The 14253-nt window shown below is 53.0% G+C and overlaps 6 protein-coding genes across 6 annotated transcripts; 1 reads left to right on the forward strand and 5 right to left on the reverse strand.

The window, feature by feature from the left end:
* Positions 1 to 810: 810 nt before the first annotated feature.
* Positions 811 to 2392, reverse strand: J4E83_003616 (uncharacterized protein; the record flags this gene model as incomplete). Its single annotated transcript, XM_049330550.1, has 4 exons — positions 811 to 1183; positions 1237 to 1834; positions 1883 to 2292; positions 2388 to 2392. The coding sequence occupies 4 exons, from the start codon at positions 2390 to 2392 to the stop codon at positions 811 to 813; spliced, it is 1386 nt and encodes a 461-aa protein (XP_049189967.1).
* A 2704-nt stretch (positions 2393 to 5096) lies between these two features.
* Positions 5097 to 5870, reverse strand: J4E83_003617 (uncharacterized protein; the record flags this gene model as incomplete). Its single annotated transcript, XM_049330551.1, has 2 exons — positions 5097 to 5785; positions 5840 to 5870. The coding sequence occupies 2 exons, from the start codon at positions 5868 to 5870 to the stop codon at positions 5097 to 5099; spliced, it is 720 nt and encodes a 239-aa protein (XP_049189968.1).
* Positions 5871 to 6168: 298 nt separating this feature from the next.
* J4E83_003618 (uncharacterized protein) lies at positions 6169 to 6964 on the reverse strand (the record flags this gene model as incomplete). Its single annotated transcript, XM_049330552.1, has 2 exons — positions 6169 to 6866; positions 6934 to 6964. The coding sequence occupies 2 exons, from the start codon at positions 6962 to 6964 to the stop codon at positions 6169 to 6171; spliced, it is 729 nt and encodes a 242-aa protein (XP_049189969.1).
* A 1372-nt stretch (positions 6965 to 8336) lies between these two features.
* Positions 8337 to 9167, forward strand: J4E83_003619 (uncharacterized protein; the record flags this gene model as incomplete). The annotated part of the gene is made up of 1 exon (XM_049330553.1): positions 8337 to 9167. The coding sequence occupies one exon, from the start codon at positions 8337 to 8339 to the stop codon at positions 9165 to 9167; it is 831 nt and encodes a 276-aa protein (XP_049189970.1).
* A 208-nt stretch (positions 9168 to 9375) lies between these two features.
* On the reverse strand, positions 9376 to 11600 carry J4E83_003620 (uncharacterized protein; the record flags this gene model as incomplete). The annotated part of the gene is made up of 3 exons (XM_049330554.1): positions 9376 to 10088; positions 10139 to 10709; positions 10761 to 11600. The coding sequence occupies 3 exons, from the start codon at positions 11598 to 11600 to the stop codon at positions 9376 to 9378; spliced, it is 2124 nt and encodes a 707-aa protein (XP_049189971.1).
* A 697-nt stretch (positions 11601 to 12297) lies between these two features.
* Positions 12298 to 13751, reverse strand: J4E83_003621 (uncharacterized protein; the record flags this gene model as incomplete). The annotated part of the gene is made up of 3 exons (XM_049330555.1): positions 12298 to 13293; positions 13345 to 13433; positions 13643 to 13751. The coding sequence occupies 3 exons, from the start codon at positions 13749 to 13751 to the stop codon at positions 12298 to 12300; spliced, it is 1194 nt and encodes a 397-aa protein (XP_049189972.1).
* Between the last annotated feature and the right edge of the window lie 502 nt (positions 13752 to 14253).

The following is a 14253-nucleotide window of genomic DNA, read 5'->3' on the forward strand; positions in this document are numbered from 1 at the left end:
GACGCGCATGTTGTTGCGACCCATCAAACGGTACCTGTCTCATTAGCGAATGCAGGGGGCTGCGCATCAGGATCGCGACTTCAGGGGGGAAGAAGGAACGTCCTCCGCCTGGAAATAGGTGGACTCTAGGCCGCGGCTCGTTGAACGAGATAGCCGGTGCGATGCAGTTGGCTCGCGATGCACTGGGGCGGAGCCGCGAGCGAAGTTTGGCGCGGCAGCTGGCAGTGGGGCATGACGTCGCGCACGTGCGTTCGCAGGCGCAGAGCTTCCAGCGTCCTTGGAAAAGACGTTATGCGCACGATTATAGACATGCTTCGGCGATAAATGTGTTTCTTGCAGTCCCATCGCGGTGTGGGCACTCGGAAAAACGCGTGTATCTCTGTGGAGAACATGTCGATCTGATTGGCCGAGGTAAGCAAATGGGCGTGGATTTTCTTTTCTTAGAAACAAACTACATCAGCCTCTTCATTTTGACATCCTGTTTGAGCATGTGGTCCGGTATCAGTTGTCACAACAATGCAGAAGGGAACCAGGGTGTCCTGAATCGAACTATTGATTCCTGCTAGATAGATGATATCCAAGGTGCGACGTGCAAGCTGCGTTGCCAACGTGTCCTTTCGATCATCAAGTTGATATACCTTCATATGTAAAACCTCGTAAATGTTACCAATCTTGAGCATGTCAACGAACACCCCGGTAGAGATATCTGTCCAACGCCCAAGAAATATTCGCATGCGCTGCTGTCCATTCAAGATGGCAACTTTTGGGAACGTTAACGTCGCACCAGCGATGACAGCTCTGAACGGGCAGCTAGTTGAAGTCGTCTTGGTCGACGCCGACCTTGACTTCGAAGTGCTCCATGCCACCAAAGCCGTGCTTGGACAACCACCCAGTAGGAACGACCGACTCAAACTGGGTCATCCAAGGCTCAGCAGACTCCTTGCTGAAGATGATGTGCAGGTATGGCTTGGTGACGGCAGCGACAGCAGGGACTACTACTCCAAGAGTTGCTGCAAGAGCTACCAAGGCAGGGGCTGCAGGGACTGGAGCAGTGTCACGCTGAGCAGGCTTGCGATGAATACGAACTGACGCCAGTGAGCGGCTACGAAGGATAGAGCGCCACTTTCCGTTCATGCTAGAGCATTGACGGTTTTGAAGGACGCGACGGCCGAACAGGCGGTAGCTGTAAGATGGTCAGTGAATAGATCATTTGAGGAAAGAGGCAGGGGAACTCACAGGTCCTTGGCTTCACCATCAGTCTCGGCGACGTAGTTGGCCTTGAGGTAGCGACCGAACCCAGCTTCAATCTTGAGGCTGTTGGCCCAGATGTCAAGAAGAGTAAAGACCTCGATGCCATCACCAGCACGCTCCAGCTCGTTGGGCTTGTCTCCAACCGCGATGGTCAGGTTGCCGACAAAAGGCGCGTCCTCGCTGCGCTCTCCTGGAGGACCGAGGTTGGAGACGACGTCCGTGGCGGTCGGATAGAAAGTCTTGAGGTAGTCCACGATCTCGGTGAGGTCCATGCCGATCTCCTGCTTGGCCATGTAGATGGGACGGTACTCAGCCCTGAGTTGACGGCATACCTGGGTAAGGCCCCAGAAGGGACGGTTAGTCTCTCGAGGCTCTGTCTTGGGCTTGGGCTTAGTCGAAAGACGAGACTTGTTGTTGCCGCCCGAGATCTTCTTTTCCTGGTCCTGGTCGACGATGTCAGACGCCAAAGTACGGCCGCGATCGAGACGAGTGCGGGGACGGAGAGAGGCGAGGCGCGGGCGGTAAACGAGGAGGGCCTGCTTGGGACGTCCATGGGTGTGCATGTATATCTGGTTCCTAAGTTCTATCAACAGTCAGCTTGTGTCAAAAGAATCAGAATCGCGTGACTTACCTCCGGGGAGGTCCATGAAGCGGAACGGCTTCTGCAGAGCGGGGTCGCTGGTGCCGACCTTCTCTTTGAGAGCAACATCGACCAACTTAGCCATGGTGCCATCTGGCTTTTTCTTGGTCTTCTTCTTGACACCGGCATCAGTGCGCGCGTGGCCTCCACGCTTGCGCTTGCTCTGGCGGATGGGCAGGGCCTGGGCAGGGACAGGACTCATGGTGAGTGCCGCGAAGCCAGGTACAGGCAGTCCAGGGGAGGGCGGCACAGTCGCATGCTCCGAGCCCATGATGACGTTGAAACCGCCCTTGAAGCCATTTCGGCGTGAAGTTGGTGTAGAAGGGGCAGGAACGACTGGCGGATGACCAAACTTCCTGGGAGAAGAACGGGAAGGAGGTGGGGTGCTCGGGCGAGTAGGGCTGTCTGAGTTAGCAGAGTCCATCAAACTAATCAATTGATATGGGGAGCTTTGTGGGGAAGTCATGAGCTCTACGTGTGAGGAAAGGGGACTTACGCCATGAGGTCTTGTACTTCCGGCTTGTTGCTGGGTTCGAGATAAGGTGCTGATAGCGTGGGAAATAGTGATAATCAGATATTCAAGATAATTGCGGGATGTAGAAGTAATGGAGCGTAGACCATGGAGATTCTTATATCTCTTGCGAGGTAAAGGTGAGCGAGGAAACGCCAACGATAATCGCCACCAGCGTCTCTGACGGTGACTGAGGAAATTGCCTGAATCGGAAGTCACCTTGAGACCAGGCCTCAGGTAAGAGAGCGGGGATGCTTGGCATGCCATTGTCATAATCGTATTTCGTGTTGGTATGATGGAGTCTGGAAGCAGTGATGTTGAATACGATGTCATCGTACCAATAATCCAGCAACGTGGAAGGAGCGCGTGATTCAATCGCGTGGTTGTGGGTAGGCCTTTCCTATTGTACCTACGAGGGAAGGCAGCATTGCAGTGCCAGTTGCAGTCACGACGACAGGTCATCAATCGAGAGCACCCAGGCTTAGACCCTGAACCCGAAGGTGAGTTGCGTTTGTAGGTGGTTGCAATTGTGCAGAGAGCAATTCCCTGCAACTTTTAGCTCCGGTATCGGGCTCGTGACCAAGAACAAGAACGTGCCATTGTAGGGTATTGAAACGTGCTATTGTGTCGAACTGGTTTGTGACTTTGCTTCAGCGTGATCGCTTTTCCTTATCGTAGTGGTGTTATGATAGAGGCAGGTGAGGTGGGAGCCTGAAGTAGGTAGAAAGTACCTTCTGCAAACAAGTAGCTGCTGGGGTGGGTGCGATGCAAGGCACGGTAACAACGCAATAAGTGGTAATAGATGAGGGTATTGAGTACCGAACGACGCTGTGGTGGCTGTGGTGGGAGCAAACTTGAGTACAGGCAAGCGCCCTCTTATATGCAAGACGGTAGCGGGAGCGGTAGAGCCTGGCAGAAATCGAAACTACAGCCTGATCTCTCTGAAAGGAGATCAGATTTCACAACAGGAGACGCATTCAATGAGGAAAGACCCGAAGGTCGTGGTAGAAAGAGCGGACCCTGAGACCTGTCTGGGCCATGACGTCATCATCCCCGCGATCGTTATTTGGGCATCCAGAATACCTAGGGAGCTGTCGCATTGTTGCACTCACAGTATCATCTATTAACGAGTAAACTTCGTTTGAATTGTTTTGGACTTTTAACACAGCCATACCCTAACTCCCAAAGACATCCGTGTACAGTACGACATGAATTATGCTCCCCCATGATGTAATTTTCGATCATGATTACATTGCTTAAAATCGCTCCCCCCTCCGTCCACTGTTAAACCGCGCTCATTGACAGTAGCCTCTTTACGGCATGCCTATCGAAGAGTCCCACCCTATCACTCGCATGCCGCAATTGGCCCTCAAGGCTCGTTCAATATTGTCCTCAACTTCCTGCATGGAGTAGTGTCGCGAATATATTCCGTGTCGTCCAACCTCTAGATATACAGCTGGGGGCGCATGCCGAGAATTATAATCGATGATAATGCTGTCAAATACGTTTTTCCGTAAAGCGGTGAGCCAGGTGGGATTGTCATAATGAAGAAGAAGACAAAGTTTGTGGCAATCTCTCTCTGCCAGGCCGCTAAGGTTAGGATCGGACTCATCGGGTGTACGGTATGAGTCTTCCAGAGCAACTTCGAAGCGAACCGATGTCCAATGCGCGCGGATTCTTAGTAGTTCCTCCATATCGTCAATCATAGCCAAGCCTGTGGCGGGATCATGTCTTGAAACATTCTGTGAGGTATCATGTGGCTTGCCCCATAAAAGCCGCACGACGCGAGGACCGCCGCTCGAATCGGGCCCGGCTGGGTAGAATTCATCGAACCATTCCTGCATGTATTCGATGTTGTCCCAATGGAACGCGACTACCGCTTCACGACGCTGAATGGGCAGGTATTCAGCTCTAATCTGCCGGCAAACTTTCGTGAGCCCGACACCGATGCCCGAGAGAGAGGGATCAGGCTGGTATCTCATGCTTGAGATGATTTGTTCTTCAGACAAGGAAGCAAAGTGGTAGACCCGATTGCGCAGTTCTGTCTATCGTCAGTTTCACGTCTTGCAAAGGGGGCGGAGAGAATCTCGTACCCGGTATAAGATCGAGGAAGCGGAAAGTCATCGTGACTGTGCTGTAAGTTGAGACGTCGATTACAAGTCTCTTTAATGGTGGCTATAAAGTGAGCGTGTTCGCGGATCGAGATCGATATGCAGAGGTATCGCTACGTGGGCGGTGCGGCATGTTGTACTTTCTTTGCTCCTGACTCACATCTAAGTGCGATGCGAAAACTTGGTTCATCCACTTCGTCCTATGGTACTGCGGTGCAGAGCAGACTAGCGAATCATAACGTCCAAAATCTACATTACACCCAGTCAATTCGTTTTCCTCGACTAAAATGTGTCGTTAGCACAAGAGCTTGCGCACCGCAATGTGGCAAGTGAGCCTGTAGGAGCGCTCACGAAAGATGACTGACTACGCGAGCTCTACCAGGCTCCGAGCCGGCGTACAGTGAGCGCCGACCTGCTCATAGCCTCTGCGAAATAAACGAAATCCTCTGCAACATAGACTGGTCAGGCAACTAGGTGATTCGATCGACTTTTCATTCAATTCTTCTTACAATACATACTCGGTGACGCATGCTTAACAGGCGATACGCTTGACGACTTGATTCGACTGGTTCCTCAACCTCGCTCAAGTGAACATGGGAGAGAAGTACAACGCAACACGATGACCGTGTGATAGCGCAACGTCAAGACCGCGAGCGCTACTCCACGCATCAGGCGCGCTGATCGCTCTATCGTAGTTCTTGGGGGCGTGGGCACCCGTGAAGTTGATACAAAGACATGTAGTCTCAACGAATGATGCGCTTGATCTGATCCGGACATCTCCAATAGTCCCGTTGCTAATATCCTCACGCCACTTTTCGTTCGCATGGCAAGCAAGTGCGTTGAGACCACGAATTTCGTTCAAAGTCCGGAGGCACATGCCGTGCTTTGCAGTATCATAGCCCCAGCCAGTGGTGGCGGGAACTATCTCGCAGTCCAGGCCAGGGTGGGTAGCCTTGAGCTTGAGGACCGAGAAGATGCTGAAGTGAGAGCCGAAAGCTGAGAAATTCGCGAATTTTCCTTCGACGCGTATTTTGTGGGGGAGGGACACGGAGTCTTCGGCTGTCGTCATGAATGCCTGAGCATAATAGCCAACATTTGCAAGGTCCAACCGAACCTCAGCCATGCGACGTTGGACCGGGCGATATTCTCGGCGGATCTGGACACAAACTCTGGTGAGACCCGCGTAGGTGCCAGACTGAAGAGAGGAATCGTGTCGGATTGGAACGTGTGCGTCGGTGATTGCTGCGAAGTAGTACACCATATTGCGCAATTCTGAAAAATCTCAGTAGCTCCTCTCGCGCGATACGGATGAGGGAAGTGGCATACCTGGGTTGAGGTCGAGGAAGCGAAATGCCATGGTGACTGTGGTGCTTTCCAAGCGAATGGGTAAGTTGCACGACAGTAGTATTTGACTGATACAATGATGGAAACGTGGTGGCTTATCGAGAGTTTGATAGCGAAGGTAGTGACTCGTGTAAGCGAGGGAAGGAACTAGTGTACCCGCACGTGAGCCCAGGCAGTAGCGCTATGACCTACAGAGGGCGGTGAGTCACTGACAGCTTACTTATTACGTAGTGAGTGATAGATGATTGCATTCGGTACCTCTCTGCGTACCATTTACGTCTGGGAAGTAACCTTCAATGGAAGCTCCAGTACTATTTCTGATGAAGAAAGGTGAAGTCGAAGCGATGAACATGCGATGTCGGAGCCTGCAGGCCGTGAGAGATACGCCAATCCTCGTCGTCTCTCTGTATTTTAGACAACTCCCTGTAACCAAGCCTACCCATGAAGACGATCTCAACCCGTGTAAACCCGGTTTCCATCTCTATGTAGACTTCGCCAATGGAGCCGTTGCTGATACACGCATGCCAGTTCTTGTTCGAGTGAAGGAGCAGCGAGTTCAGGCCCTGTGTTTGCGTCAAAGCCATAGTTGCGAGAGCAGCCGCATCCTGCGGGCCATTCCGCATGAATCGGGACCAATTTGGGATATTAACCGGCAAGATCCTGATGTCCAAGCAGGGGTTCGCAACTTTGACTTCAAGAATTGGAAGTGAGTCGAAACTAAGAGGGTATCCTGGCCTGGTGAGACGAGATACCCGGACGTGAACCTCAAGAGGGAGGATCATTGTGTCCGCGGCTGAAGTGAGAAAGGTTTGAGTAAAGTCTTCAAGGTCTGAAAAGCACACGGAAAGTTTGGCGCTGCGACGCTGCATTGGTCGATATTCAGCCCGAATCTGAACGCAAGTTCTCGTAAGACCCGCATAGTTGCCGTCTTCTCTGTGAGGCCGCCGGGTAATAACCAGCGGCTCGTCACCGGCTGCTGCAGCGATCTCGTAGACACGGTTGCGCAGCTCTGCATGAGGTCAGCGCCGTCCGATGTGCAAGTCAAGTGAATAGAGTGAAAGACTGAGATTACGTACCTGATGGGAGATCCAGAAACCTGAAGACCATTCTTGCGAACCCTTGCGTTGACGGATGGTTCTGGTGTGTTCAAGAAGAGTGAGGTGAGCGCGATTGTAGCAGCTGCAAACGGGACAGGAAGCGTGTAAGAGTAGCGATTGTAAGTTACGTAGCTAGGACGCAGTAGAGGTTTACATTAAATTAAGTTATGTGTTAGACCATAGTAGCTAAAAGGCTAAGGGAGAAAGGGCTAACAAAGAGTGTAGTTGCGAGAGTGTAGTAGCGAAAGCGCACAGCACAGTGAAAAGAACTTCATTCAGTGTGAAAGATGCGTTCAAGCTCGATGTAGATTTGCGTGTCCACAGTGTAATTGAGGGAGCAAGATTGTTGTGAGAATGCAGGCAGGACCAATCTAGCGACAGACCGTGCACACTAAGCCCAGAGGGCTCATTGTGCTTCTGAGGAGTGAAAGAAAGCACAACTGGGTACGGTTTCCATGATGGCTCGCAGAAAGGTAAAAGCTGTTTTCTACGCACAACCTGTGTCGACTACTTGAGAGGACCATAGTGACTGGCCAAGAGGCACGATGAACGGGACTGCCTTGACTACAGCTCCCTCTTCCTCTGCCACCTCATCCTGACGGAGTTTGACTGAAGAGAGTCACCGAAGAGTATGGTCAGGCCCCGGGCGGAGTAGACCGTTATACCTGATTGTCGTATTTGAGGCGTAGAAGTGGTTTCGCTACGTCAATGTTGTTGCCGTCCTCATATTCCAGATGATCGTGTCTAGTACGATGCGCAACAGTGACAGTTCACATCGTACAGAAGCAGACTGCCGTGCGAAGACTGAAATCCGGCTGCCGCAAAGGACGTGCCATGGCTGCCGTGTGACAACACCCAGGGAAAGAGCTGACGAGAGGCAATGAACTCATATTTGCCTGACTGATCTTCTGCACATAAAGGCACCTCCGAGATTTCAACCGAGCCAGAGCGCACTCAACACCCAGCAAAGTATCGTGGAAGAAAGTCACAAAAGAACAACGCAGTCGGTAGAAGACACGGTACGCGCCGCGCGCTCAGAAGGAAGGTAAGCCGAGCGCAACGGGCACCATCCCAATTCAGGAACCATCCCGCCCCATCCGGACGACAGTCCTCCAGATTTGCCCCGCAACACCACCCCGTGACGCAATGCCATCCCATGTTTTGCTCGGCGGGGTAAAAGCTGCACCGTCAGAGTCGCGGCCTTTGAGCCTCACTCGGCAGACCTTCCTCCGCCCAATCTCACGCGTCTAGATACATAAGTGTCGGCCTCCGACTCCGACTTCTTAGTATATTACAGACTACTGACTTCGCTATCTTTACTTCAAGTCATACCAATCCCATAAGCTTCTACAGCATATCTTTCCCCCGAAGAAACCGCCAAAATGTCCATGTCCGTCGAAGAATGCCAGGCGCCACGCGCCGGCTTCCCCAAACCTGTACCCGACACACCCACAAACGTCATGCAACAATTCAGCATGAAAGGCAAAGTCATCGTCGTCAACGGCGCCGCCGAAGGAATCGGTGGAGCCGTAGCCGACGCCATGGCCGAAGCAGGCGGCAACGTAGCCCTGTGGTACAACTCCAACAGCGCCGCCATAACCCGCGCGGAGAACCTCGCAAAGACACACAACGTCAAGACAAAAGCCTACAGCGTGAACCAGACCAGCGCCGAGGCAGTCCAAAAAGCCGTCCAGCAAGTGGTTGAGGACTTTGGCCGCATCGACGTCTTCGTCGCAAACGCCGGCACAGGAGATAGCAAGCCGCTCCTCGACCAAACCCTCGACAGCTACCACAACCTCATGAAAGTCAACGTCGACGGCCCCGTTTTCTGCGCCAAGTACGCCGGCGAGGTATTCAAGAAACAAGGATTTGGCAACTTGATCCTCACCAGCTCCATCTCCGCGCACATTGTCAATGTACCCATCGACCAACCCATCTACAACGGTACAAAAGCGTTTATCTCGCATTTGGGCAAGTCGCTGGCGAGGGAGTGGAGGGAGTTTGCGAGGGTCAACATTGTTAGCCCGGGGTTCTTTGATACCAAGATGGGGGCTGGGCCGCAGGTTATTAATGAGGGGTTGAGGATGATTCCGCTGGGGAGGCAGGGTAACGTTAAGGAGATTAAGGGGTTGTTTTTGTACTTGGGTAGTGATGCGTCGAGTTATATGACAGGAAGCGATTGTATTATTGACGGTGGGTATGTACTGCCATAGATGTGTAGTGGATAGAGGAAAGGAATTGATACCATGTCTGTTATTCATTGAATGCAGGAAAGCTATACCCGTTGCCTGCGTCGTGTATTCCTAATCATGGACATTGTTCTAGCTCTTCAAACATTTGATTAGGGTGAAAGGTTGAAATTAAAAGGTATATGTGCTCGCTAAGCCCAGATGAAAAGAAATTGGAAACACGATGAGAACTCTACTCATCTTTACTCCTCGCCCTGTCCAGGCTCTCCCGCTCGGTCGTCTCACCACTTCCCGCTTCAACACCTTCGCTTCCCTTGCTCTCTTCATCTCTCCTCTTGTCTTGAGCGATATCTGGCGCAGGTGCAAAGTTACTCTTGCCTCGGATTCTCTTACCAAATACATAGAAGACCACTGGCATCGGTACAAGTACGAGCGCCACGCAGCCAAGCAGTGTACTGGCCCATTGGATTCCCATACCATTGAACATGAAGGTTGCGAATAGTGGGAAGACTCCACCAAACATGGACCGCATAAAGGTGTTTGCTGCAATAGCGGAAGCAGCAAACATAAGGTACGCGTCGACAATGTAGTTGAGAAGCGAGAGGAAGATGGAAAAGATTCCGAAGCCGGTGAAGAGACCGCTCAGGACAGGGACGATCCAGTGAACATTGCCGGTGTAGCCTGTCCATCCGAACCAGAAGAGACCGGCTGCGAAGAGCACACCACCGACCATGCTGATGGGTAGGCGCCATTCTGGGACGGGAATGTTGTTGTTGGCTTCCAGCTTTTTGATGTATCGTGGGTTGTCGACGACAATGATGATGAAAGCGATCACTTCACCAGCGACCATGCCGAAGTAGGCAAGTCCGCCGATGCCGGGACTCCAGCCGTAGACGCCTTGGAAGACGAGGGCGTATGCGGTAAGGAAGAGGTAGAGTAAACCATCTAGAATTGTTAGCTCAGTTCTTGTAACAAGACGGGGTGATCCAACTTACATATAAAGCTCATGTAGATGGTGATGAGCAGTACAATAGGCTCGGTGAAGAGAATGCGCATCGGTCGGCTGACGTTCTTAACGATCAGCTCCTTGAAGTCGACTTCAATTTCCTCCTGCTTGGCGTGGATACCCCAGTTCTTGGTTCGTCTCCTCAGCTCGCTCGCCTTGTTGATCAGCACGACAGGCGGGTATGTTTCTTCCATGAAGAAGAAGAGCAGAGCGAATGACAAAAAGCCCATAAAACTGCTGATGTATTCGGTCCACCGCCATCCAAGATCGCTCTGGGTGATGAATCCTCCGATGAAGGGTGCGAGTAGAGGGCCCATGAAGACGGTTGCGGAGAAGACTGCGACGGCGAGACCGCGGAGTTTGTTGTCGAACATATCAGCGAAGACGGCGGCGACGATAGCGAGAGGAGAGGAGCCGAAGAGACCGGCGAAGAATCGACATATCATGATGGTCTGGATATCTTTGGCTGCGGCGACGGCGATGCTGAAGATGGCAAAACCAAAGGCGGCGATGATGAGGGGAGGTTTTCGGCCATACAGCTCCGAGAAAGGTGCCCACATCTAGAAGTTGTTAGCATATCTGACCGCAGTCTATGGTCAGCGTTCACTTACCAAAGGTCCAAAGGCATATCCAAAAACGAACAAACTCGTTCCTAGAGTGCCCACAACATTGGCAACACCGTATTGTTGCGATACTGCTCCTGTAGCGGCCGAGAAGATACTGCTACCCATGGTGGCTGTGAGGGCGTCGAATGCTAGGATAGCACCAATGCCAATCTTCTTCTTCATCGGCCAGTTCTGCGCATGCAGCGGATCGTCGACGCCGTCGAACTCGACTACATATTCTTCCCTGTCCGGTAGCAGCGGGGGGAAAGGCTTGCCAGCTCCTAGGTTCGGCAATGGCTTCTCTGTACGACGGCGTGTGAGGGTCCTCGATAACCGCGAATCGACGCGCGATGCACCGACTGTGCCTGCATGCTGACTTCTGTGTGTCTCGATTCGGCGGATAGCTTCGGGGTTGCGTTCAGTGGGATGTAGTGTCAGGTAGTTGCCGCTCGAGGCCTGCGAATTGACGGTCGGTCGGCGGTCGCGTGCGGGGGTTGAGCGGGCGGTGCGTATTTCTTCGAGACGTGCGCTATGTGTGGATGCAGAGCTTGCAGAGCTAACAGTCGAAGCCGAAGATGTGCTGTGCCGCGAAAGAGGTGAGGCGACCTCCTCTTCCTTTTCTCTGATGGGTGATGCTACTGCTTCTGTTGGGAAGGATATCTCGCTCTGGGTGCGCTCTCCTCGCTCGTGTGCTTCGATGTTGCGCAGGCGCTCATCAGGTGTCTGGTCATGCAAGTGCCGTCTGTGGTACTCTTCGCGAAACTGGCGGTGCGGGTCCCAATTTGCGAAGCGCTCAGGGCTTGCGTTCGCCTCATTGCGCAGGATATCCAGGTCTTCGTTCTGCATCTTGATCGCAATCTGCTCTTTCTTCGACCAAGGTGTCGAGAGGTGCTGTCGCGCTGGAAAGCGATAGAAATTGCCAGCGCTCGGCTGTCGGAACAATAATAGTAAATGTTCAGCCCGACGACGAGGCCGTTGTGGATCGTGTGGATCTAACGCGCGACGGTACGACTAGTCGTGACCGTGTTTTCGGGAGATGGACGCGGGTGCTGTCAATGGCGATGAACAAGCTTCAATCGTTCAATCGCTTGACAGCAGCCCGTCGCCCTAAGTATCTGGCGCGCGTGGCTGTCATGACCGAAAGATTTGCTCGCCTGCACATCTCCCGCGTCTGTCCCATGCGACATGGCGAGAATATTGCCGACACCAACGCCCATATCCGGCGGACAGAGGGTGAGTAAGCCACCGCTAGCCGACTGAGCCAAGGCGGTCAGAGCGGTCATGCATCGTGATTGGGCAGGGCAGTTGAGCGCAGAGAAGAGGTTTGCCGGCGGAAATAGAAGTTCGCCTACGTCATGGGCAGAATCTGCTGGGTAATCAGCGGCGCAGGCCATTGCCATCACCGTGCATACGTAGCGCCTCATGCAAGTGGGGCACCTCGTGGTCCTCAATAGAGAAATCGTCGCAATAGGGGAAGATGCCATTGCCATTGATGCCCATTCATATGCCTGACCCGTAGTAGCACTCATAGCAAATCTGCCATCTACATCGCAGCTACCGCTCTCTCAAACATCTTGCCCAGGTACGCGTGTCGGGTTTCGCCAGCGGGCAAAAGCTGCGTTGCGAAGATGCCGCAAGTACCGCCCTTGCGATCGATCCACCACTTCAGATTCGGTGCACCTCCCCATCGCAAGGTGCCAGCCTTCAAGCCTCCTTCGGCATCATCTTCGAGTGCTACTAGACCGCCCAAAGCATGAGACCATTTTCGCGCACCAGGAGTGCCAAACGGAGCATCGCCTGGAATCATGATGGCAGCGTAGGCTGGGACGGACAGCGTCTGATCGAGCGACTCCTGCGCCGCGGGTGGTATACATGGAGCAAACAAGAGCTCGATACTTTCCGACTTGAGAAGCTTGCCATCGTTCCGGAGAAGCGACTTTAGAAGTGCGAGGTAGTCTTCGGTATTGCCGAACAAACCTCCGCCACCGAACTCATCTTGAGGATCCAGCGGCTGTGCCAGTGGCATATCTGGTGGGTTGCCAGGTATGAGAGCTGCATCAGGTGCAAGACGGGTGGTCATCGGCATCAACTCCTGCTCGATATTGTTGTGCTTGACGTAGAAGGAAGTCTTATCCATCCCCAACACATCAAAGATGTATTGGCGCATGTATGCTTCCAGCGTGCAGTTGTTGGCCCTCGCGATCATCAAGCCCACAAGCTCCAGCCCGCCACCATATGCGAAGCCGGAGCCGGGCTCAAAGATGAGAGGTGTCGCAAAGCACTGCGTAATAGGTGTGCGCATGAAGAGACTTTCTTCGTTGCGATGCTGCCTCCACTTCACGAGGTCAGCCGCGAGAAAGTCGTAGCCGACTCCGCTCGTATGCGTCAGCAATCTTCGCAATGTCAACCTTTCTTTTGCAGGTTGTAAGATAGGTTCATCAGCGTTCCAGCCAGTCAGGACAACAGAATTCTTCCATTCAGGCAGTAAACGATCGGTGTCAGTGGGTTCGTCGAGCGAAAACAGCCCACGCTCGACGCACTGCAAGGCTGCGATAGCCGTCGCTAGCTTCGTGCAAGATGCCAGCCATACGGTCGTCTTCGTCGATACTGGTGGCGACGTGGAGTCAAGCTGCAGTGTGCCAAATGCAGCAAGAAAGTCATCTGGTTCCGAAGTAGCAGCTGTGAATCACGTTAGCCGCGAACTGTAGGCCATGTAACAGAAACACAAATGACAAGCGAGGTCGCCGACCGTGCGAACGGCTGCGAGCATCCGACGGCTCCGTCGCATATTCCCAGTCCATCTCAACGTGCCGCTCTCAAACGCACGCTAAACTCAACTGCCCTGGCAAGTGTTTTGGCAAAAGAAAACATGCAAAACCAGACCATACCCTTTCGAAGTGCTCTTGCAGCACCGAGAGCCACACCGGGCAGCAGGCGCTCAGGGCCGGATGCAACTGCCGACTGAAAAGCGTCATTGAACGAGGCAGAGGCTGTCATCTTGTAAACTTGGAAGGTACGCAGTGCTTTGGGTGTCTAACTACATCATCTTCGATACCAGACCTTTATATCTTGATGAAGTCAAACTATGCTTATCATGCATCCTTCTGGGTGACTCACAATTGCATCGCAAGTGCCCGCGGAGACAACAAAAGGGCGCTGTAGGATTTAGGACGATGCAACAACTATCGTGAAGCTTCAGTCGCTTAGATGCTCACAGAGCGCGTTGCTGTTTGGGTACTAGGGCGAAGCTGCCATCCTGATTCCGCGACTATTTTTGCGTCCTACGGGCGTAACCCCTCTCTTCAACGCCCTTCGCGCTGAACGCCTACGCTGTAGCCGCGGAAACAGGTATCTCTCGACTATCACTGCGACTTCATTGCAGCGCTCTATCCTACATAGGTAGGCATGCCGCTGTTGCGTTTCTCGCGTCCGCTTTCGCTCCAGATTCCACGCGCCCCCACCTTCCGGTCCCGCACCCCACCACACCACGCCAAGGTTT

The sequence above is a fragment of the Alternaria metachromatica genome (assembly GCF_023757995.1).
Source record: "Alternaria metachromatica strain BMP 0045 chromosome Unknown scaffold_6, whole genome shotgun sequence".
Taxonomy (NCBI): Eukaryota; Fungi; Ascomycota; class Dothideomycetes; order Pleosporales; family Pleosporaceae; genus Alternaria; species Alternaria metachromatica.